Genomic DNA, 23725 nt, shown 5'->3' on the forward strand with positions numbered 1-23725 from the left:
GCAGGACTGAAGCCTTTATACTTGGTTCTAGTAACAATATACAAGTGAAACATTTACTATAGATTAATAAGGTTGAGTCACTTTTGCCGGGAGATGACTGAAGTTAGTGGGTTCACTTGCAAATAATTGATCCATTGGCGCGTAGTTGCAGCAAAAGTTTGATGACGTCAACATCACTTTTTCTTCCAATTCGACAATCCTTTGATAATATCTATAACGACAGTTCTAATAACCTCTTTACCAGTAATCCAATTTATTTCCAACAACACCTTTGTCTGTGTCCCATTTACCATGAGAAAACACTCAATCCTTCATCTCCTCACTTCAACAATTCTCTCTAGCATCCCACATCTCTATCGCCCGTCTTCTTCTAGCTATCCGCCTTCCTGACTAGAATTCTCTCTCATCCCATATTTCCTCTTAATATCATTATTCCCACTAATCTTCCTCTTCTTCCCTCCATACCAACTCCCACTCACACACCTTTTCTTCCCTCCGATATAATTTGCACCACTAACCGTGCGTTTCTCCCTCCAACTTCCAACATCCCTACTGCCACTACCCTCACGATTTCTTTTGATCTTTTCCGACGTATTAGAAACCGATCTCTTTTGAAGATAAGCCTTACGGAACAAATCATCAGGATCAAGCCATTGCAAGCAAATTTGATGCATGGGTTTTGCTTTCGCCTCTCCCTTGCAAGGAGATCGAACCGACCAGTCCCAAAATCCAAGAAATTTATATGCGTTCTCCAGTGCTTGGCGACCTTTAGTCTCATCCGCAGCAAAGTCATCAAGACTTAGCGGTTCCACAGTGATGCTCTTGAGAATGAATGCTTCGTATTTCCACACCAATTTGATATTGAGTAGTTCTTCGGTTCTTTCAACTGGGTTAAAGCTCCAGAGCTGAAGAGCTGAAGAATCTCTATGGTTTTGGGTGAATGATGTGAAGTCATAGGTGTAAGGCCGTTCTCCTGATTCGAGCGGCAAGAGTTGATGTTTCAATTCCATCAGACGAAATATTTCTTGCTTTGCGATTTCGTTTTGAGCCTCAGAATTATCTCTTTTCCATTCATTATATCTCTCGCGGCCCCATCTTCCGAGTAGTAGGATCTCCGGATCTTTCATCGATTGTTCGTAAAGAGTTTCCATAGATGTACCGGCTTCTGACTCGATGGAAATATCTGTAGGAAGATCTGTAGAATCACTATTCGACTTGGACCTTATAGCCAGGCAAAAACTTCTTGGTGCTTCTGTGACTTCTGCAATTGTAGAGAAGATCTGGTTTTTCTCATCGATGATATTGGTTACATGGTTTGCGAAAACAGTAGGTTCTTCATCCAGACTTCCATCTTTGAGGAATCCCGCCAATGGTCTATCAATCTCAATAGATTCCTTGACTACTTCTGTGACTCTAGAAATAATCTGGCCTTTTTCAGCACTGATATTAGTTTGTGGTCCTGCAGCAACGCAAAGATCATCCTCGACAATTACATTCGTAGAATTTGCGGTTTCTTTTACCAATGAATCCGTTTCATCCGCCGCTTCTCTCGCTTCTCTCACCTCTGTAATAGTTGAAGTAACTTTACCCTTGTTGAGTATATTATCAATCACTGGTCCAGTAGCCATACGAAGACCTTCATATGCTTCATCCACAATCGCATTAATAGCATCTACTTCCGATGCCGTAACTCTCAGTAGCCGCGAGATATTTGTATCCGCATCCACTACTTGATTATCCGCCTTGACAAGTGTTAGAGGCACACTTTCACTTCCTCTATTTCCCGCATAATTCCTATCATCCCCTATCAAGACCAGGATGTTAGCATTTTTACCATTCCTCCCCGTCTCAAGCCGGGTTTTATCTCAAAGGAAAAACTCACAAAATAACCTATAAACGATACGTTCAGCAACATCCAGCTTCTCTTTCTCTCTTTCGTCGTACAGTTCTCTCGTCTCCACACCAAAAGCAGCAAGTATACTCTCATACGCCTGCAAGAATCTGACCAAGTCGATCTTGTCATCGATGGCTCGATATACCATTTCTTTTTTGCTGTATTTGCTGTCTTTGGATCTTGTTCTCTTCAGATCTGGAGCTAGCTTGGGGCTTGGGGAGAGAGGAGGTCTTTGCAGTGTAGCTGGAGAATAGAAGTTATGAGATAATGAGAGAGGAGAGATGGAACGTGGGATCTCGTGATTGTCGAAGGCGGTTGGGATTGGGGTGGCGAAGTTAGAATTGAGCCAGGAATCTTGGTGGATGGAGGAAGATGCCATGTTTGTGAGAGAAATCCTGAATGAATGAATCGATACAGATACAGATATAGATTGAGAATCTAGAATAACACTTCAACTTGAAGTGCGAATAGTTATCTAAGGATACCAAAATTACTGTATAAGCAATGCAGTGAGATTATTTGATGTACGAGTCTTATTTGAAGAGCGAAAAGATGCAAAAGGAGCTGAGTTTGGGTCATACATACTATGATGCATCTTTCCGCCAGATTTGTTGCGGTTAAGGAAGTTGCTACTGGCATCGAAGTCTAGCCCATACGGATGTAGTACGCCATGATCCGAAAATAATTTCATTTTGACAGAGGGGAATGTAAATGGAAGGAAGTAACTGATCACTTGAATGCAGTAGCAGAATGGGGAAGGAGCGACAAGGTTGTGATTTTCAACGGGGTGATGTTGCCAAGGAAAAAATGTACAGGTTATTTGATATCTATTTAGTAGGTACCTAGTAGTTATAAAAGGACCATCTCGTAGCTGCCGCATTCCATAAAAGGTTTAGAGTTGGGGAAGCAAGGCAAGGAAGAAGAGATTGAACAAAAAAGAAGTCAGTCAATTAGCTGGCACCCAAGTATCCGAATCACAATGAAGTCCACACTACCAACATACAACAATCAACAAAAAACTCTCCTTTTAGACTTCACAACACAATCAAGAATTCCTATCAACAATAGCGTTCTTCATTCCAGTCGACTATTAAGATCTATCTAATCCTAACCCTTCAATCCACAGATACAAAGACGCACTAGTTACATGATTACCCAACATCCATCTTTCACACCCACGTCCCAAATTTTAAATAGAAAAAAAGAACATACAATAGAAGTAAAGTAACAAAAGAAGAAAATAAAACTAAATGCCCAAACAGATATCAATACCGATAGATGTGAAAGAGAATAAAATTATGCAAAGAGAAGAATTGATTGTACACCCCGACTACACCGACCCTTTATCCACTCACTCACTCACTTCCAAACATCTCTTTTTATGAATCAATGGGTATAAACTTCCCCGACACATAGAATCAGAAGCATCAACTTCGTCCCCAACCCCCATCAATTCCTCTCACCCACTCGCCGACTTCAAATCCCAAACGCCGACGTGTCTTCTCATCCATCTTCCCTTTAATCTTTCCTTTTCCTTTTCCTTTCCTCCACTTCCTTCCTTCTCTCTCTCTCCACCCCCGCTACCCACTGTACTCGTACTGCCTTTCCTCAAACCTTCTCTATCCCCCGGTAAACTCCCCTCTCTGTCCACCTTCTCCGAAACCAAGACTCTCACAACAATTCCTCTTCCAACCATCCACTCCACCCCTCCAGACCGTTCCATCTCCTCCCTTCCTACCCCCTTCACAAACACCGTAAGATCCGCGCCTACAATTCCTCTCCAGAGCGTAGCCATCCACTGCCAATGATCAATCGGGGCATAACTATCATTTATCGGTAATTTCAACGAATACGCATCTGACAAGGTAAGAGAATATCCATGCGGTATAAGAGCTATCGGTGTTCTTTTATGCGGAGTAGACGACTGCGATGCTTCTGACGATTGAGGAGTCGAAGAAGCAGTAGAGGTATCCCTACGAGGAGAAGAAGGAGGAACCGTCGTAATGAACTTCGTAATCTGTAATGAATTCCGATGCCATTGACAAATCGTCGAAAGATATTCGACGAAAGGATCAGAAGCCTCTTCTTTTTCCTGGAGATCTTTCATATCCATCACCATCTCATGTTTATTCTCCTCTTTTCCCTTGATTCTCTCCTTTCCTTTCTCTCTTGTCACTCGCACACCCGAGATGTCCCGCATCTCAGTATCCGCATCTTCATCCACGGCTGTATCCCCCGATTCTGGACGAGCATCGGATCCCGTCATCCAAGTCCGAACCATACAATTAGCATCTTTTTCTAGATGTCCACGAATAAAATCTCCCACCTCCCTAATCAATCCCTTTTCCATCCCCTCTACAGCAATCACCGCGCCTCTAATCTCCTGCGCGGGACTCGTTGGGCCTGGCGCCGCTAATGGCGGTGAAATCTTCGAAAGGATATTTAACTTATTCCAGAAGGGAATTGTCATGACCATGGCCTCAACACTTCGAGCTTGGGACTCTCTACTTTCGCTCCGGAGGTCGCGGTCGGTAGGACGATGAGCGGATGTAGTGGCGGTGGTGGGAAGTTGGGTTTGGAGAGGAGGCAAACGGAGAGATTCGTCGAATGTCGGGGTCCGATTGCGGTAAGTGGGTGTCATGCTCTGTTGCATATGTGTGCTACGCATTGGAGCCGATTGTGGTGGGCCCATTGCGCCCGATCTTGGACCTGGAAGAGGCTGAGGAGGATTCCGGAAGGGACCCGCTGACATTGGGATTTGTTGGTTGCGGGCGAAACCTTGTTGAGGGGTTGAATATACCATCGGAGATGGTTGTGGATAGACCCTCGGATCGTTGGTGAAACGTCGACGCTTGAAATCTGGGGAGGCAGATTGCATCTCGATATCCTGATCCTGTTCATGATGGGTATGGAGGGGTTGAGGGTATGGGTGTCGCCTAACCATTTGTTGGGGAGGTGGACCTATACGTGGAGAGTCTACTCTACCGCTGCCGGGCATTTGAGCTAGATAGCGGGGTCTTTCAAGCTCGCCGAGCTGGGGTTGATACTGAGACTGTTGGGACTTCTGGGCCTGATTATTTGAGCTGAATGGCGGAAGAATTCTATCGTTGCGAGGAACGGCAGCTCCAAAAGCCGGCGTGAAGGGTGTCAACGGTGTACTTGGCGTTGAGATGTAGCGTCCGTTACATCTCGGACACCGAATGGGATCGTCCGATGTTGAAGTTAGTGGACGATTACCGACCGTCTTCCCTGCTCTGCGCGGCTGGTAACGATAATTAGGATATTGTCTTTGATGACGTTGCTTTTCTTCCTAGATACCACAGAATTAGCATGGCCTATGATCACGGGCGACTACTATGTTATTTACTTCAGCGAGTCTTTTCCATTCCTCTTTTACATTGGGTGCCTGCTCGCGCCACTGTTCTCCAATAATCTTTGATATTTCGGGATTTGCAAGACCGGGATGCTGGGCGACGACTTGTGCCTGATAATGTTGACGGTAAAGGATAAATGCTACAAAGGGAAATTGTTAGCTTCTCGATTCTGTAGCGGTGACAAAGAATCCCATCTCAATAAACAAAGGCTAGGGTAAACATAGGGTCTCTCGCAGCCATTCTCAATAACCAATCATACGAATATTGTCAATCATCATTGTCAAAGAAAAGTTTTAGGTCACGCACCGTTTCGAGGTCGTGGTATCTTTGGGTCTGGTTGACAAGACACACTTGTTCCGTGACTGGCGTATCAGAAATAGGAGAAGGGCCCCCAATGCTATTGCTTGTGCTCACACTATTCAATGCAAGATCTCCGATTCGTGGTTGGCTCGCACTCGCACTTTCAGTATCGAGTGATGCTGCTCGTTTTCTTGACAAACGGTCGGAAGGTGGAGGTGAAACGGGAGTCGGAGGCTCTGAGTGTTTCTCTGGGAGAATTGGTCTCAACGAATTCCTCCTACTAGAATCTGTTGAGATACTAACGGGAGATCGAGGAGCATCTCTATCAACATTGCCGTTGGTTCTGCGTACTTCTGCCACAATTGACATGATTTTTGATTTCAGACGAGACGAGGAAAAGCTCAAGTTTTTTGAAGTAGATATCAAGTGGGAACTTCAGAGTATAATAGATAGAAAGGAAAATAAAGAGGGAAGAATAGAAGGGTAGAATGGCCTTCTTGATGGTGACGAAATGCTTTGTATGCATTGCGACTGGATAAAGAAAAGGACAATTCTATCATAACTCAATTCATCCATAATCAACTTCTAGTTGTGACATTCTGTCCATTCTAGGCATTCTAGGCATTATGGCAAAGTGTTGGTGTCTTTGTTGTCTCGGGAAGACTGCACAGCTGCAGTTTCGCATGCGTTTTCCTTTGTCTTTAGTGAGCTCCGTTACCAATGTTCACTCCCAGTAAATCCCAAGAAATAGAAAATCAAAATTAAGAAAATGCTTGGTAACGGGTAGAATAATTTCATGCTTACTAAATGAGACCTAATTGGAATGCTTTTTTTTTTACCAATTTTGGAGAGGTGTGAGGAATGTAATCCCAATTAGATTTTTTGGGGGAGATACTACATAATACCCGCAAACAGAACCATGAAACCTTGGACACCCCCTTTAGACGCCAAAAGCAAGCGACGAGCTCTAGATAAACCCCTGTTCTCAGGTTACACTGATAGTCACACCAGTGAACTACTCCCGCAAATGCACTAATGATGTGACCACGCCAATCAACTTCTCACACCAGTCGATGAACTGCATCAGCCGCAGCGGATGTTGTTTATGAAATGAACCCATTACCAGCTTCACCGTTCATAATAGCTGCACTCCTCCGTGCATCAATGAATAAATCTTCGCACTCCCCTACATCCTGGACATCAATTTGATTGCGTCCGCTTACTCGCGCTAAAATACTAGATGGTGTTAGAAGCTGCAATGCCTATCTCAAACTAATTCTTGAACCATGTTCTGTGAGTTTGTCTAATGCAGCTTCAGTTATGGCTAAACCTTCAACTGTAACTCGAATACGAAGATTCTCTTGATTTTCATCCGCCTCGTACGCATTTGTAGGAATGATTAAAAGACGAGCCAAAAGATCAGAAGGAATTCCATGTGTCTGTAGATCAAATCTTCACTGCCGCGAATGGTACACCATGCCACGGTTGGAAGCGAGAATTACGATTGGAGGAAATCGTTTGATTCGAGAGCACGATTCAGATATGTGAATCATTCGAGATCGAGCATGTGAACCTATAATTTGTTAATGATCAAGAACCGGAAGGCGTATTGAAGGCCTTTGACACATTACCTCATCAATAAAAAGCACACCTGGAACAAGCTCTGCCACTCCTTGATCAATGTATTTGTTGACCACCTTATTAATTTCCGCTCTTAATTTCTCCGTAATTTCTGTCATCTTTGGTTTCAGCAACTGGCCCATCATACTCATTATGTCTTGTCCACCTTGAGGTCTGGAGTTCGCGATATCGAGATCATGTTAAAGTAACGTCCTGTACTATCTCCTTCTTCTTGTTAACTTCTCCCTTTGGTATTGGCACATACTCCTCCGCTTCCAGGTCGAATTCGGTCGCATACGCATCCGATCTGCCAACACGTTTACAGGCTCCAGTATTGGCTTCGATATAAATAACATCTCCAACTGTAACCTTTTCTTTCTGTATAGCTTCGTAGATGCTTGGATCCAATCTTAACTTCTTTTGGCCCTTGGCGCTCTTCAATCCAATCAACAATGTGCTGATAGTCTTTCCATAGCTTCCCAATGGATTTTCAGCTTCCTCTGGTGTTAATTCTGTAACCTCGCCCTCGTAAACCTCCTTCGTTTCGCGAACTTTCAGACCAATGGCTCGTCGAAAGTTTTCCATGAGCGCCTCTGTTTTCTTGACTTCCGTCGAGTATACTTCGCTTGCGACGATGGGGCAGAATGGTACTTTTGTTCCAAGCTCTTGACTGATAGCTAGAGCGAGAGCTGTCTTTCCTGTTCCAGGTCCTCCTGCAAGTAAAATAGCTCGGCCAGCCATTTTTTTGGAACGAATTAAGTCGACAACCACACCACAAGGCCTAAACCAGGATATATTAGTTAAAGTTCTATCATTCATCATGCATACCAACCCACCTCTCGAGCTGAAGTTTGGCCAACAAATCCACCGGCTTGCTTCTCAGCAGAGCCATCATTTCGAAGTCCAAGACCTTTGATATGTGTATGCGTAGAAGTTCGATTGTCGCGGGAATTTCCCTTAACATCGCTGAGGTTTACCATATTCGCGATTTAAATGCAGTCAGATATAGGTAGTAGTTATTGGTATCAAATACGTGAAATATTGATCAAATATAAATATTCACTTCTTCTCCAATATTACAAGCGGACCAAAATCGATGGTGATTGGCACAAAATCAATTATTCTTAAGCTTGAAGATGAATTTCTGAGAATAATTTCGCGGAAGGCTGGCTGCACATGTAAACGCGACTGGAATTACTAGGTAAGCGGTGGGTCCGAATCGATCAAAATCACGTGAAGATACGTAAGGCTGATGGATATTCCTGATTGATTGATCAACCATCTGCAGCCTCTCCTAGAGTTTGAAGTCTGCAGGTGTTTGGTGAACTCCGGTTATTTGCAGGATTATATGAGGCTATCCGTTAGTCTCGCATTTGATTGATGGATTTAGTAATCGGTCAAGCGTTCAGTATACAGTATGATAATTAGATCTCGACGAATGAAAAATGCATGATGGACAATATGACTGATTCGCAGTCCTTGATATATTGTTTTCCACGAAGTTAATTACTCCAAACAGGCCATTTTTCCATTCCTCCCTAATTCTAATGCCTATACTCTCCCTTCTTTTTGAAAACTCCTCAGCCATATGCGTCAAGGAATAAAAGTTGCAGCTTAATTTTTATCCCACCCTAAGCTTATGCGGACGCCCTAAAGTAGAATAGAACCTTGTGCCATGCAAACGATGACCCCAATGCAAAGAGTGTTTCCTTTCAAACGCCTGCAACACTTCCAAAAAGAGTAAGGTATTCCAAACGCCTTCAAAATCGATGCAGTAGAACAAACGAAATACACAATCAATGACAATCAAGAAACTCTCCATCTTCACTGGATCTATCAGCCGTTCTTGGGCGTTCGACCATCTCGGTAGGAGATTCTACCAGTCTGTTTGAGCCCAATTGACTTAATCTTAACTTCTCGTCGAACATGGAAACCAGTCTGTCGGAATATTGGTCAAGTATTCCTGCTAAAACTGTCTCACTTATCGTTCTAGACTTTTGGCTTCTGTCCCCCAGTGCTACCGAGGTTAGTCGCAACTCCTGGTCTAGCTCCTTTAGACACTCTTCATCTATAGTTTCAGTAGATAAGAGCTTTCTTCGGTACGCTCTGAGTGTTCGACAAGCTTGCTCTGTCGCCATGTTAAGTGATCCGGATTCAGTTATGCCACTGCTTGAACTTTTGCCTCGGCCCCGTAAGTCTACTGACGCCGTCGAAGGACGTCTGACCTCTCTTGTTTGAGGACTGTTTGGACTCCGAGATCTGTTCCTTGGATACGATCTACGTCCTGTATCGTCTGATGCAGATGCGAAATGTTTAGATGGCACAGCTTGCACAGATGGAATTGATAAGGTAGGGTTCTGATTCGTCAAGCCGTATTTCGAGGTCTTACGTTTGATCACCCTAGGTGGCGAAGACGACCCAGGAGGAGTAGCTGTTGGTGACGCTCGTTGAAACTCGGCAAGTTCAGCTTTCGATAATACCCTTCTCAATGGCTGGCGCGAGGTTGGTAGATCTTTTGGTGGTGTCTCATCTTGGGTACCGTCGTTTGACTCAGGCTGATTCTGTGAGTAGGCGGTGGCATTAGAAGCAATATCCCACATCATAATTGTGCCATCCAGCCCTGTGCTTATCAACACTCTACAAGACGAATCAATGTTCTCCAGAAGTGCGACACCTGATACGGAAGTAGTATGCCCCCATTCGCGATCTAGGAAAGATCCAGTACTCCAATCATAGATACGAACAGACTTATCGGTAGTCGAGACACCAGCAAGAATTGTGCTAGGTTTGCAAGAAAGTACACTAGGTGTACCCATCACAAGAGAGTCCAGAGCGACAGCGTCTGCTCCATCATAGTCTGTTGCTCGAAATGAGTTGACAAGGCGTCCAGTAGCTATTTCATATGTAGCTACAGTGCGATCCAATAAAGACACCACAATATTACCTACTTGAGGACCGAGACAGGGCGTCATCGAGACGGGCGCAGCTTTCAAGGTGATAATACGGACTGGGACAGCAGCTAGCGCGTTTCCTTCTGCTACCTCCTTTTTTACAAGTTGCCGGATGTGGATCGTTCTATCCATTCCACAAGATATGAGTTTCTCGCCATTCTCGGCGAAGAACAAACCGCATACGCCAGCAGTATGTTCGTCTAAAGTTTGTACTAGTTCCCACTTATCTGAGACGAGACGGAACAATTGAATGGTCCGATCTCGACTACATGAAGCTATCATGGTTGATGTATCATCCTCATAAATGGTGATATCTTGGATCTCGGTACAATGAGCACGTGTCTCAAAAGTGCATGCACCCGTGGATGGATCTAATATTTTCAAAACTCCGTACTTATCTCCAGAAACCAGGAACAAGGCGTCCTTTGATATTCTCACGACCTGACATGAGTTGGCTGCTTCTTCATCTATCGACACTTGATCTATGCCGATTGTAATCGATCCTTTGCTGTTGCCATGCAAGTCCCAAAAGGCAAGACTACCATTGACCGACCAGGTAAGGAATGCTGCTCCCATCTGATTGATTTCGGGTAAGAGTTGCACACCCATTACTGCGTCGCCATGAGCGGGTTGAAGTGTGTTTTGGAACCCATGATCAGCGTCCTCGTCGTCTTTCCCCCAAATCTCAATCGTATGTCTAGAATCAATCGTAACGAAATTACCTCCAGCATAGCCCATAGCACACAGATGGCCAGGATCGACCTCGTCATTAGATTCATCTGACGGGAGGGGTGATAATGGAGGAGTAGATGGAGCTAAAAGTGTGTCCAAGGATACCGTTTTGACTTTACCATTACGACCTCCTATCCTTACCTGCCGAGTCTCCATTTCAATAGCTATACATGTGACTGGAAATCCAGTGGTCAAAACTTTGATCAGTTTTTGGCCTTCTGTGCTGTCTAGGAGGCAAACGTCTCCCTTTTCCGAGCAAACAATGGCCCTGTGATCAGACAAAGAAGCCACGCATGTGAAAGTCGCATCTACTAATGGTCCGAGTAAACAGTTTCGACCAGTGAGAGTTTTGAGCGCTTGTTGTACTGGCAGTGGTAATGGTGTACCGTCAAGTGCAAATTTTTGTTTTGGTGAGGGACATCGGCCATCTTCGACTCTCCATACCTTTATATGGCGAGTTCCCACAGTAACTACGTTCCCTCCCAGCCACAACATTTGCTTGATGAAACTAGTACATTTGTTGCTTGAATGTAGCTTTGCTGTTCCATTCTTTGGATTTATGGACCAAACGTGAAGAAATCCATCGTTAACATTACCTAAGCTGGCAAGATATTTGCCATCAGGACTGAATGATATGGCGGCGACACCATATGTATGCTCGGTAAGAATGGCGAGCGGTGTATCTGAAGAGCTGTCTTGCAAAGAAAATATTAAAACTCTCGGGGCGTATCCTGTCTATATCCTTATTAGTCAATACACAAATATCCGTACAAACCTGCTTACCTCGCCCACAGCCAAAAATCGACCATCAGAACTCATCGACACACATGTAGCCGCTTTGATCCTTTCCCTGCTTGACCATGTCTTTGATGAAGAGTCACCTGATTCCAAACTCGTATGTGCTGTGGATGGTGCATATGGAATTGCAGCATCTCGAAACCCTTTTCCGTTTCTGCCATCATTGGCGTTGTTGGCAGGTGTTAAAGGTCCACCTAGCGCTACATTACTTGTGTTGGCGGCGACTGCTGTTGGAGAAGCCCGGAAAAAACGTTGGGAGTGTTTCCCCTCATCATCAATATCAACAACCACTACCGCGGCCCCAGCTGTGTACGCAAATATCCGAGACGTCGAAAGACAGTCGAAACATGGTGGAGAAGAAACTGTAGTTCCAATTATTTTCTTCAACGATAATCCTAACTCGTAGGGATTCCTGTTTTTATTCGAGGGTCGCGGGGTTCGTGGAAATGGAGAAGGACTAGCTTTTAAACCAGGTTTTGTGTTCGCAGCGAAGGTCCTTGAATTGATGGGTGTCGAAGCCATTATCGACTATTCATGAAACCAAACACCGGGATGATAGAAATGCAGTGGTCGAAGCTCTCTTCTTCTCCAGCTTCGTCCAGTGTTTGTGGATGATGATTTGGTGCTTCAACCTTTCTAAAGATTTAGGAAATGAATTGAGTTTTGTGCGCCTCGAAAGAAAATTGGGGTATCATGAAGAAGAGAAAATCAAAAACTGCCTAGGGATTATGACGTTGATTAGCTCGTTGAATTTTCATATCGTGATTTTCTTTACACACCGATTAGATCAGATCAGATCAGATCCGGAAAAAGAGCGAGAGCGAGAGTGAGAGTGGGAGGGGAAGGGGAAGGGAGGGGAAGAAAGAAGGAACTTTAAAAAGAAGTCCTCAAAACATTGATCAGCTTTGTTACGGTGATTTTAGTACGACGACGACGAGGACGAGCAGTAAGGAAACCCAAGATTCAAGATCCGAAGCTAGAATATGAATGTGAATATCAGAAACACAAAGTGGCAGCCCAAACCACCTGTTTTCCCTATCTTTTCTTCTTTTGCCCTATCCTATCGTGACATGCACAGAATAATTTACTGGGGAATCTTAATATACGGTTGTCTACGGTGTCTACGGTCTTGATGCACTGGAATTTGACCCAAAGCAGCAAGTCGAGGTCTGTGTTTGACCCTTTGCCCTTGTTTACAGGGTCGTGTTAATCAGGGAAGGCTCGGGAATGGATCGACTTGAGGAACTCCACCACCAATTGGCATCTTTCCAGAATGTTGCCCGCATGTTATTGGTCCATTTTAGGTTTGTTTGCCAACAAATTGACTGAACCATATCTTAATGGTCATTGATAGTTTGATAGCTATCAAACCATCAAACTATCAATGTAGCTAGATGGCTAGACGCCCTCCAGCTGTTCGTTCTTGAGTCGGTCTCTACATCCAAAGATCAACCAGCAGTGTCACGTATGTGTTCGAGTATAGTTCATTGATGTCCGTCGTACTTACATGGCACACAGATGACCTACCGATGATAGACAAGAGAGAGGAGTGAGCATGTCTGACAGGAAGCAACAGCCATTCTATCAGATAATGTCCACCGGTACCAAAGATCCTCGTGACCTTTAAGATTGAGTAATATTAGTCTACCTAGACATACGTCGAATCCAATATCAATAGGATGGTAGCAGGGCAATTAAAAATTGTCGATCAATTATGGCCCCGTTTCTACAAGTGGATTTGTTCATATTCGTACATTGTCATTATACACATTCGAGAACAATTAACGCTCAAAAGATCCTATCCTCCATTTCATCATCGAGACTGATAGTCGCTGGCCTTCGAGATTCCGAGTTCCCAGGTCGACTAGTCGTAAGGACAGGAGCTGCTCTCTTTTTCCACTCCGGCTTACCCCTACCTATACCCTCCTCTCTCCATTTCCGGGGTGGTTTTACTCCCAATTCAGCATATTTACCCCATATGTTCTTCCCTCTTTGAAACCATCTTCTCTCGCGGTCGGCTTCCTCTTCTGGCTTCGGTACCCATGTACTTCTCAGTATTCTCCGGATTGCTTCTGCAGATATTTGAAAATGATCGGCCAATGCAGCCGTTGAATATTGCTCAGGGTATTGAGCATGCAATGCTCGAATCCCTGCCTGCGCTTCCGGCGACAATCTCTTCATCGGCTTCCAACCTTCAGGGAATTTTTCCTTCAATGCTGCTTTTTGTTCCATCCAAGTTTGGCGCTTCGGAGGTACCCAACCATCATCCACCATGTTTCGTTTCGATGTGCTGGCTGGTGGGGAATGTGATACTGCGTTGTTGATTTTGATGCTTCTAAACCTGATTTTTTCCTCATCTGTAATCCACCTTGCCTTCTTCAACGGTTTTGAGAATATGTCTATCGGTTCTATCTGGACCCAAGACTCCTCCATCATTTCTGTTGGTTGAATCGACTCCTCTGCTCCCTCGGCTTTCCATGGTAATCTTGATTCCTTGGATCCTCTTGATTGAAAATCTGCCAACTCAGATCGTGTCTCCGCAGCCAGGGCATCTATCGATTCTGGCGTAATTTCCATGAACAAGTCATCTAGATAATCAATTTCATTTTGTGTAGTACTCTTGTGCCCTTCTGTCGCAGATGAGGTTTCTTCTTGATTTTCGACAGAGGCATCTTCATCTCCACTTCTGATATGTTGAGATGAATACGCCGACGAATATGCTCTCGAGTATGAAGGAGATGGATGTGAGAATGAGGGAGCATTGAACCTTCGAATGTTAATTCTTTGCGGACGATGGTGGGTGGAAGTGCTTGATGCAGCCAGGTCAACGTGGGCTACATGGCGAACAAACAATCGAAGAGTTTTTGTTGTACAAGAACAAGACATGACTATTTACATTCTTCGATGGAAAATAATGTGAGTTTATAGACGGGCAACAGGAAACATTAGGATCGATGGAAAAGAAAATCTTCGCTAGGAATTTGACTGGGATTTCTTATCGAGGTGCTTATCCGAGTCGATCAATCTGCCAGCCAGTCCAGTCCCAGTCCAACCATCACTTGATCCGAACATCAACGGTATCCGCGCATTCACTTCTTTCATCGACCCAAGTGAGTCTTATCATTGATTTCCAAGGTTCCGTGAAACTGATCATCAACGAATTTTGATACATCTTGACTGTTGATATACAATTTATCAACAATCGTCTTATATGTGTTTCTTTTATATTCAACAGTCAGAGGATGTTTTTTCTGCTTTTTAGACTACCTAGGTAATGAGTAATCTGGAAGCTTTTCAATGCGCAAATAGCGTACTGTCAAAATATCTATGATGTCGATGTCGTCTTTATCCGTAGGTGAATGGATTAGAGTGAGGCGTTTGTGGATCTAATTCTCATTTATACTTCCGGTAAATCCAAAAGACTTTCCTACTACATATTTCACAAGTGTTTTGCAAAAGAATAGCTTCGTTTTTTTGTCTTCATTGTTCAATAAATTTCTAGTCTATCTTCATTCTTTCTTGTCTTGACATTTACATGGCTTTACCCAATCCTTTTCGTCGAAATGATGAAAATACTCGCCACGCCTGGGGATATACCTTTCAATGGACTCCTGATCATTTCACAGAAGAGCAAATGCATCCCTTGAAGTTTTCATATGATGTTCTGGCTGAAGAATGCTTAAATCGTTTGGACAAAATATCGCCACCCACATCGGGAGAACTTCCCAGAAATCAAAGTACAATTCCGAAGGGAAAGGAAGGCGAGGAAAACCCCAAAAGAGATTTGTATGTCTTGTTGAAAGATCATGCTTCCGAAGATGAAAAACTCGGAGAACTATGGAATGAAGTCAATACAATACCGGATTGGGTTGTGAGTGGTTTAGTGGCCTTGATACTGGTGACTTTGCTCAAGCTAGATTTAGGATTGGGAACAAATCGAAAGAGGTCAAGAAGTGTTTTATAGATATGGAGGAGCTGTATTGACTGGAGTATGTTACCTGCACTCGTTCATGTAATGCAGATACTGATTCAATATTCTAAAGTTAGCATATCAGTCGTTACTCGGTGGAATGGGCGCAGCTAGAGTTACAGAGGTTTTAGCTAGGACTGGTGGCTTTTCTGCAAAGGTAAATACGATACATTGAATTACATTGCATTGCTTGGACTTTCATGTTCTACTAGGAAAAGTTTGGAAATCACTATTGGTAGAAGTCCTTTCAAAAGAATACTCTCTAATTCGGTCCTAAATTTCAAACATCCTCTATGTTTATCATATTTCTCCCCTCTCATCTAATTCATTAATAGTCAGCCAGAAGAAGAATGTTCGAAACGACCCAGCTCCTCCTTCAAGTAACTCAATCCCTTGAAGCTATCAAACCCGGTGGCACAGGTCACATATCCTCCATAAAAGTCCGTCTGCTCCATACCGCCGTCCGCCACCGCATTCTAACCCTAGCCAAAGAAAGGCCCTACTACTACCCCATCACAGACCATGGCATCCCCATCAATGACCTTGACAGCATAGCAACCATCGGCACCTTCTCCACGACTCTAGTCTGGCTCTCTCTACCCCGTCAAGGCATCTTTCTCCGCCCCCAAGAAATAACCGACTACATTGCTCTCTGGCGTCTCGTCGCCCACTATCTCGGCACCCCAACTTCTTTCTTCGAAACTCCTACCTCCGCAAAAACCATTATGGAATCTCTCCTCCTAACCGAAATCAACCCTTCCCCTACCTCCCAAATCCTCGCCCAAAACATCATCCTCTCCCTTCAAAACCAAGCCCCAGCCTACCCCTCCCGCGCCTTCCTCGAAGCCAACGCTCGCTGGCTGAACGGCCACTTACTCTCCGATGCCCTCGGCCTCGGTAACCCTCCTCTATACTACTATATTCTCGTCGCCGGTCAATGCATCTTTCATATGACAATTAGCTACCTCTACCGCAGCATCAACCATCTCGATCGCAAACAAATCGTCTTTTTAAGAAGAGTCTTGCCAATGGTAATACATAGTCCAACGGTGGGGATTGCAGGGGAGACGGGCTTCGAAATGCAGTACGTGCCGGAATTTAGCACGAAAACGGAGTTGGGGGAGTATGTACAGGAGAAGAATAAGGGAAGTGTGGAGGTGAGAAATTTAAAGGCTGTCGGATTGGCGGTTGTGGGAGTGGGATTGGGAAGTTGGGTAGTGTGGAAGGGAATGAGGAGTTTGGTGATGGGCGTGGTGGCGATGGGAAGGGCTGTGCTTTGGTTGTGGGGATGAGGAGTACGGAGGAAGGGAAATCATGAACTGTTATTTTGTCATATCTTGTATCATTATTGCTTTCTTCCTGTACACAGTAGCGGGAAGTATCGCATTACAACTTTGCGTCACAATCTAGCAATGAAATCCAGAGCACTTTTGAGAACGTTATTTAGTAGAATATTTTTGTATTTCGCATGACTATCATCATGGATCTTCTCTCTAGATCCTAAACTAATCCCGCTCCTCTCATGTATCATACAAACGCGCCGTATGCCGTAGCATTTACTATCTCATGTAACGCCACGCCCGGCTTCTCAACTCCTCGCAATGCACCTAAGAAAACAACCAAACGCAACGAGAATAATCTTTTTGCTTCAACCCCAAGCGAACGCCACTGAAATGCCCAAAGCCGACCAACAAAAAAAAGATGCCCTCTCCAAAATTCTCCAAATCAGACTACCATCATATCATATACACATCTCTCCGCACAGCCACTCGCATCTAAAACTCCATCAACTCAACCGGCGGCCTAGCAGTATGCGCCAAGATCGGCTTCTCCATCTCCAGCGGAGACACGCCCCAATCCTCGCCAGTGGTATCCTCAACCGCGATTGCAGGAAGGTTGGGACTATGTCCATGAGCCTGGGGATCATAGATGGTAGTTGTGCTCGCGCTTCTTCCCCGACCATTTTTCAACGACTCGCCATTATCGCTCATGGGACTCGCGGGCAAATCGGTGGTGGGACGATGATGCAATTTCGCGAGGGCTTCGGCGAGATCTTCGGCGTGCACTTGCTTATTAGGGGCATCTTCCATTTTCATTTCCCAGCCGTGGGGAGGAGAGGGAGGGGGAGAGATGAAGAAAAGTTTTCCGGCGTCGGGGAGATTGAGATGCGTGTCTTTTGGGGAGATGGAGGTCGGTTGGCCGAAGTAGACGCGCATGCGCTCGCCCATGATTTCTTCGCCGTCGAGGATTTGGCGGATGCGGATGGCGGATTCTTCGGAGAAGAAGGAGACGATGATGCGGGAGAAGGATTTTAATGGGGCCCAGGAATGGATGGGGGCCGAGGTGTTGATGAGTTCTTTGATGGATTGGAGGTTGTCTGCGCGGAAGATCTCGCTGTCTTTGAGATTCGTTATGAGGAGGGTGTTGGAGGGAGGTGTGGGTTGTGAGAGAGGGGGGAGATTGGAGAGATCGAGGGAAAGCGATTTGTGGGAACCTCTGCGTGAAGAAAGAGTACTTCCAGTTGGGGAAGTTGGAGATGACATGATTATAATCTGTGATTGAATTGTGGTGTTTTGATTGTGGTTGTGGTTGTAGTTGTAGTTGTAGTAAAATAAATGTAGATGTATGAGTTTCGGTGAAGGAAGAAGAGCGCTTTGATAGACGAGTTTCTTATATGTCGTTTAGTTTACCCTTTTCGAGAAGGATTTGTAGTTTCTTACGAATAGAGAGGTAGGAAGGTAGATGTATTTATTCTTGATTGAAAGCTGGATAGAGAAGAGTTATTTTCCAGAGAACGAAGAGGGCTTTTAGTTGTCTTTGTACTTGCTTGTAAAAGAACTGGAGCTTGATAATGTGCAATCTGTATCTAGCAGTTTCCGGACATTAAAAGTGGTGGTCCCGGCCTGGCAAGGGTCCTCTTGACTTGTTTGCGTGGAGGCGAATGATGGCGCAGCGGCGCAGCAGCAAAACAAAGTTTTAGTGTGGATGGATTAGCAGGTTTTCACTTGCGTACTAGTTAATTAGTCCCTATCTGGCTCGCTGGGTAGATACGGAGTTGAGTTGGAGTGCGAAGGTACGAAGGTACAAATTCACACACACGAGAAAGCCATGAATGAGCAATGTCTTGTCATGCACGATGTAACCATGTTTCTTATCAAGTTGTCTTGTCGTTCGGTGTCTCTGATACAAGAGAAAATAGAATACGCGGTTCAATCACGATGGCATTAGTCAAGACTTTCTTATTCCAGCTTTCCCAGCCACTTGATCCGAGTCTGATTTTGATATCTCATACGGAATACTCATTAAGCGCTTCCATCAACGCGTCCGACGTAACTGCGAAACATCATGACCAATCTAGCCAAGTCTCCAGAATTCATCCGTGTTTCTTCCTTCGTTTTCAATGGGAAGAGGGAGGTGAGAAGGAGGTGAAGAAAGACCCTTGAGGAAAGCGGAATATCCGGCAGAGAGATTGTCAAATAATTCCAAGACTTTATTGCAATGTGTTATATTCATGGTTATGTTAATATGTTATGTACGCTTACCTAGGTGCATACAGTACGAGATTTCTAGGAGATTTCTAGGTCGCTTGGATGTCACGGCTATGTAATGCTACGTGATAGTGATAGTGATTCAGAAATTACCTACAGACTCCAGAGTAATAACCTACAGTGCCAGATATCTATCATCCGGTTCATTATTTGCTGCATGATGGATGATCGATCGACCATGGATCAATGCTCAAAGGCTCCAATGCTCCAATGCTGAGCCTCAACATTGCGCAAATGCAAGAATGGGAATGGGGAATGATTTGCCAAAAGAAGGAACCCTTCCATACCTATCCATGCCATCAATGCCAGGAGATACCAAACCCACTGAAAACACCAAACAACTTACAACTTACAACTTGCAGTCCTCATGGAAAGCTTAGATCTACTTGTTGTCCATGTCTTAAGATTGTTTTGATTTCCATATTGTGGGGTCTTAGTCGTGTCCTTCTTGGGATCTTCGAGTACGAGGGACTTCATACCATGGCGACCTGTTAAACCTAGGAAGCATTAGAACACTGCCTTCGCATCTTCTACCTAGTGGCTCTTGCGTACTCTGTACACGAAATTCGAATCTTCAGTAGAAAACGGTTCCACTTCGTCGCCAAAAACTTAACCGCCTAGATCCAATTCATCATCTTGGAGATGGCCCAACGACAAAGCCCAGATTGGCGACGGGGATTAGATGGAAGCATGTACGAGATTGTGACTTGTGAGATTGGTCCTCGATTGCCCAGCTCGCCCAGTCTGTATCCTTTGCTAGAGTTTCGTCTTCATATCTCTCGTTGAGGGCGCAGCGATAATTCCTCCATAATATAAGCTTTAGTTTTATTGGTCCACTCACATCATCATGACAATCAAAGACTGACTTGAATCCTGAAAAACAACGGCATGGCGGGTTGTGAATCATTAAGGTTACAAGTGTAAAGAGTTTCACCTGTCTACTCCAATCAAGTTCAAAATGATTTGCAGGTTAGAATCACGTAGGCCTCTTTGCAACAAACATCCCCCAACATCCCCCTCTAGATAATACTCAGCCTTCTTCTTACGCACCCGCTTGCAGACGAGAAATGACAAAGAATCATATAGCCGTCATGGGAAATTTTCAAGACTGTAAGGACCGTTTTCAATATTTCAGCAGGTCTCTCGAGGCGTAGTTAGGATTTACGCATCATCGTATAATATTCTCAATAGTCAGTCTTTCCTTCGTACCATTGCCACAAGGTCTTGTCCGAGTTGATCTCATGTTCTGGCCCTTCTACCTTCTACGCAGCACAGCCTCCTATCCACCTTTTGGCGTACGACCGAAGCGGTTGTAAGATTATGTAATCAACATTCAAACGAGGCTCGGGTAAACTCTTCCCCCAATTCTCCGAGACAAGGGATGGATGTTCCTTCAGCCTCTATCAACCGCTGTATCTTTCGTATTGTCATTGCAGAACCTAAATTTCATCACCAGATACTTCAGCCTTGCAGAATACCCACAGTCATTTCAAATTCATTATCACCCGTGGCTCAGACTATTCAGGAAATTATTTGGAGTTGGAATCAAGTTCAACCTAAGGGGTTAGGTTGTCTATCCTCGCGTTCTCCGGATTTCAGTCCTCCACAAGGCCAGCCCAAGTAATTCGCCCATCAGCAAATTTCTTTGTCAAGTCGCCCAATATGGATTACGATCCTATGGTAATGGACCAAGAGTCCTCAGGACCTCAAGTCAAGATCACAGAGGTATACTCCACATTTCTATAGCTGAATTTAATGCTTTGGAAGCTCATGCGCACGATATCATAGGCTGGCTCACATCACGTCGACTTTGAATTATCCAACGTAGACCTCTCCTTTGCAAACTCGCTCCGTCGAACAATTCTCTCAGAAGTCCCAACAATCGCTATCGATCGAGTCCAAATCGAAGCCAATACATCAGTCCTAGCAGATGAATTCATCGCGCATCGACTTGGTCTTATCCCATTAAACTCGAAAAATTGTGATGATGTTATCTACACGAGAGATTGCGATTGCGAAGGAAACTGCGAACTTTGCAGTGTTACACTTACTCTCCACGCAAGATGTACGGGTGATGAAATCATGAAAGTTTATGCTCGCGATTTGGTGGTTGATCCTCAACGAGCTAACAAATGGGTTGGAAATCCTGTCATCACGGATCCAGATGGACTCGGACCAGTCATTGCCAAATTGAGAAAGGGACAGGAGTTGCGCATGAAATGTATAGCATTGAAGGGTATTGCGAAGGAACATGCGAAATGGGCACCTACAGCTGCCGTCGGCTTTGAATATGATCCCCACAACAAATTGAAGCATATCGATTTGTGGTATGAACATGATGCTGCAAAGGAATGGTATGTAAATGATCCTTTAGTGGGACCAAGAAATTATGCTTACTTAGCCACCACAGGCCCAAGAGTAAATATGCGGATTGGGAAGAGCCAGCCCAAGAAGGCGCCCCCTTTGATTACGATGCCGTTCCCAATAACTTTTACTTCGAAGTCGAATCAATTGGCAACCTAGAGCCCGATGCAATTATTCAGCAAGGCATCAAAGTCATGCAACAGAAGTTGGCTGCAGTCCTTCAGGATCTTACCGAGGGAGATGGCCAGGCTAATGGTGGTGGATATGATGCGCCTCAAAGTCCAGACGTTGGTATGAATGGCCACGGTTGGCAAGACCCGGGCTATGCTACGCCATATGGTGGGGGTAATGCTTGGGGTGGTGCGGGTGGTGCAGCTACTCCTTATGGTGCTACTCCATATGGCCAAAATGGTCAAAGTGGATGGTAAAGGGTATCTGTTCATGGTTGACGAAAGGGTATTAGAAGTTTGTCATGAGGAAATGAGTCTCTGGTTTACTTTTCATGACGATGGATATAATTGGGCTTTTCCACCCTCTCCGTTTTTAAGAGGCATGTCTTTTGATTCTCGAACCAGAACCAGCGACATACATCGATGTCATTTGATTTAGTTTGTCCCAAGGAAGATCAAAGAAAAGTGTTCCTTACACTAGATTGGCAACGACTAGGGAAATATCAAAGCAAAAACAAAAGCAAAAACAGAAGCAAAAACAAAAGAACTATACACAAAATAAGATAAAATGTACAATCAATAATTGCATACCGTGGAGGTGGATGGGCATTATCTGGGTAGGATTGGCGTTTACAGGACGTTTTCCTAAAGATTCTACAGTATCTAAATGGATAGGAAAGGATTGCAATGATCAATACATAGGTACACACACTATTTAGACCCTTCTCAATGAATGATCTCCATGAACTTGTTTCTTTCTTCCTCTTCTTTTTCCTTTTGGGTTGTAGTGCACATTGAATGGATGGATAGAGAGAGAGAGAGAGAGAGAGAGAGAGAGAGAGATTCTTTCTTTACAGATGATAAGTGCGAATATGTAATATGTAAAGGTTGAATGAATGGTATTTTCTAGGTAGATGAATATTCTTATCTTCAAGGTAGGTATACTGTAATTAATCTCATTGTTCGCTTTATGTTTCTCTTCCTCTTTCTCTTGTACTCTCTCTTTCCTTTTCATATGTTTTATATCTTATCTCTTACATCTTATACTCCCTCTGGTTTTTTCGGGGTTTTTTTGTCAGTTATTTGTTTCATTTTGTTCATTCCTCCCTCTCTCTCCCTCTCTCTCCCCTCTCTCTCCCTCTCTCTCCCTCTCCCAGTTTTTCCAAAGAGAAAGGCAGATAGAAGATTAGAAATAGTAAGTAGAATAGAACATAGAACAGGGCAAGTCACAAAAGAGAGAAGAGAAGGAGAAGAGAAGAGAGAAGGAGAAGAGAGAAGAGAGAAGAGAAGGAGAAGAGAGAAGAGAAGAAAGGAGACGGGAGTTAATATATTTAGTTGTATTGATGTAGTTTTAATTCGGCGATATTAGTATGCTCTTCTACCCTTCTACCCTTCTACTTACTATACACATCCACGTAGAGTTTATCACCGTCACCATCACCATCACAAGTCCAAGTCCAGGTAAAAATTGCAATCACATATCCATATCCACCACCCTATCTACCTACACATCCACCCACACATTCACCTACACATCCACCTACACATTCACCTACACATTCACCTACACATTCACCTACACATTCACCTACACATTCACCTACACATTCACCTACACATCCACCCATCCATCTTCAATTCTCACGCATTTCAACTTCCTGAACTACAAACCTATTGTCCCATTGTCCCATCTGTAAGCTCAACACTCCCACCAGTCACCAGTCACCAGTCACCAGAAACCAGCAGCCAACAACCAACAACCACTCTCCTCCCAAACCTCAAACCTCAGTATTCCCCAAAGAATTCACAATTCCAGATTTTGGATTTCAAAATTGTATGTTTCAAATTTCAGATTTCACAATTGGAAAAGTCCGATTGGCCAAATCAATTTCATTCATTCATTCATCCCCCTCCCTCTCTCCCTCTCTCTCTCACCCCGCTCTCTTCTTTTGCCACCACAATGTAATAGATAAATAAGTAACTAAATAAAAAAGTATAGAAGTA

At 44.2% G+C, this 23725-nt stretch overlaps 9 protein-coding genes across 9 annotated transcripts; 2 read left to right on the plus strand and 7 right to left on the minus strand.

Annotated features, from left to right (window-relative positions):
• Nucleotides 1–374: 374 nt before the first annotated feature.
• On the minus strand, nucleotides 375–2273 carry EAF02_002227 (uncharacterized protein; the record flags this gene model as incomplete). The annotated part of the gene is made up of 2 exons (XM_038898275.1): nucleotides 375–1804; nucleotides 1883–2273. 2 exons carry the CDS (start codon nucleotides 2271–2273, stop codon nucleotides 375–377), a joined length of 1821 nt encoding a protein of 606 aa, XP_038761967.1.
• A 1080-nt stretch (nucleotides 2274–3353) lies between these two features.
• On the minus strand, nucleotides 3354–5937 carry EAF02_002228 (uncharacterized protein; the record flags this gene model as incomplete). The annotated part of the gene is made up of 3 exons (XM_038898276.1): nucleotides 3354–5204; nucleotides 5262–5407; nucleotides 5571–5937. The coding sequence occupies 3 exons, from the start codon at nucleotides 5935–5937 to the stop codon at nucleotides 3354–3356; spliced, it is 2364 nt and encodes a 787-aa protein (XP_038761968.1).
• Nucleotides 5938–6671: 734 nt separating this feature from the next.
• EAF02_002229 (uncharacterized protein) lies at nucleotides 6672–7340 on the minus strand (the record flags this gene model as incomplete). Its single annotated transcript, XM_038898277.1, has 3 exons — nucleotides 6672–6796; nucleotides 6854–7007; nucleotides 7200–7340. 3 exons carry the CDS (start codon nucleotides 7338–7340, stop codon nucleotides 6672–6674), a joined length of 420 nt encoding a protein of 139 aa, XP_038761969.1.
• Nucleotides 7341–7383: 43 nt separating this feature from the next.
• Nucleotides 7384–8168, minus strand: EAF02_002230 (uncharacterized protein; the record flags this gene model as incomplete). Its single annotated transcript, XM_038898278.1, has 2 exons — nucleotides 7384–7969; nucleotides 8017–8168. The coding sequence occupies 2 exons, from the start codon at nucleotides 8166–8168 to the stop codon at nucleotides 7384–7386; spliced, it is 738 nt and encodes a 245-aa protein (XP_038761970.1).
• Nucleotides 8169–8984: 816 nt separating this feature from the next.
• EAF02_002231 (uncharacterized protein) lies at nucleotides 8985–12191 on the minus strand (the record flags this gene model as incomplete). Its single annotated transcript, XM_038898279.1, has 2 exons — nucleotides 8985–11606; nucleotides 11655–12191. 2 exons carry the CDS (start codon nucleotides 12189–12191, stop codon nucleotides 8985–8987), a joined length of 3159 nt encoding a protein of 1052 aa, XP_038761971.1.
• A 1266-nt stretch (nucleotides 12192–13457) lies between these two features.
• Nucleotides 13458–14555, minus strand: EAF02_002232 (uncharacterized protein; the record flags this gene model as incomplete). Its single annotated transcript, XM_038898280.1, has 1 exon — nucleotides 13458–14555. One exon carries the CDS (start codon nucleotides 14553–14555, stop codon nucleotides 13458–13460), a length of 1098 nt encoding a protein of 365 aa, XP_038761972.1.
• Nucleotides 14556–15204: 649 nt separating this feature from the next.
• Nucleotides 15205–16931, plus strand: EAF02_002233 (uncharacterized protein; the record flags this gene model as incomplete). The annotated part of the gene is made up of 4 exons (XM_038898281.1): nucleotides 15205–15540; nucleotides 15593–15658; nucleotides 15713–15796; nucleotides 15975–16931. 4 exons carry the CDS (start codon nucleotides 15205–15207, stop codon nucleotides 16929–16931), a joined length of 1443 nt encoding a protein of 480 aa, XP_038761973.1.
• Nucleotides 16932–17414: 483 nt separating this feature from the next.
• Nucleotides 17415–18182, minus strand: EAF02_002234 (uncharacterized protein; the record flags this gene model as incomplete). The annotated part of the gene is made up of 1 exon (XM_038898282.1): nucleotides 17415–18182. The coding sequence occupies one exon, from the start codon at nucleotides 18180–18182 to the stop codon at nucleotides 17415–17417; it is 768 nt and encodes a 255-aa protein (XP_038761974.1).
• A 2021-nt stretch (nucleotides 18183–20203) lies between these two features.
• Nucleotides 20204–22486, plus strand: EAF02_002235 (uncharacterized protein). Its single transcript, XM_038898283.1, has 3 exons — nucleotides 20204–20912; nucleotides 20976–21541; nucleotides 21598–22486. The coding sequence occupies exons 1-3, from the start codon at nucleotides 20850–20852 to the stop codon at nucleotides 21977–21979; spliced, it is 1011 nt and encodes a 336-aa protein (XP_038761975.1). The 5' UTR covers nucleotides 20204–20849; the 3' UTR covers nucleotides 21980–22486.
• Nucleotides 22487–23725: the final 1239 nt, after the last annotated feature.

This window comes from Botrytis sinoallii, assembly GCF_014898435.1.
Source record: "Botrytis sinoallii strain Bc 23 chromosome Unknown BSIN_003, whole genome shotgun sequence".
Lineage (NCBI taxonomy): Eukaryota > Fungi > Ascomycota > Leotiomycetes > Helotiales > Sclerotiniaceae > Botrytis > Botrytis sinoallii.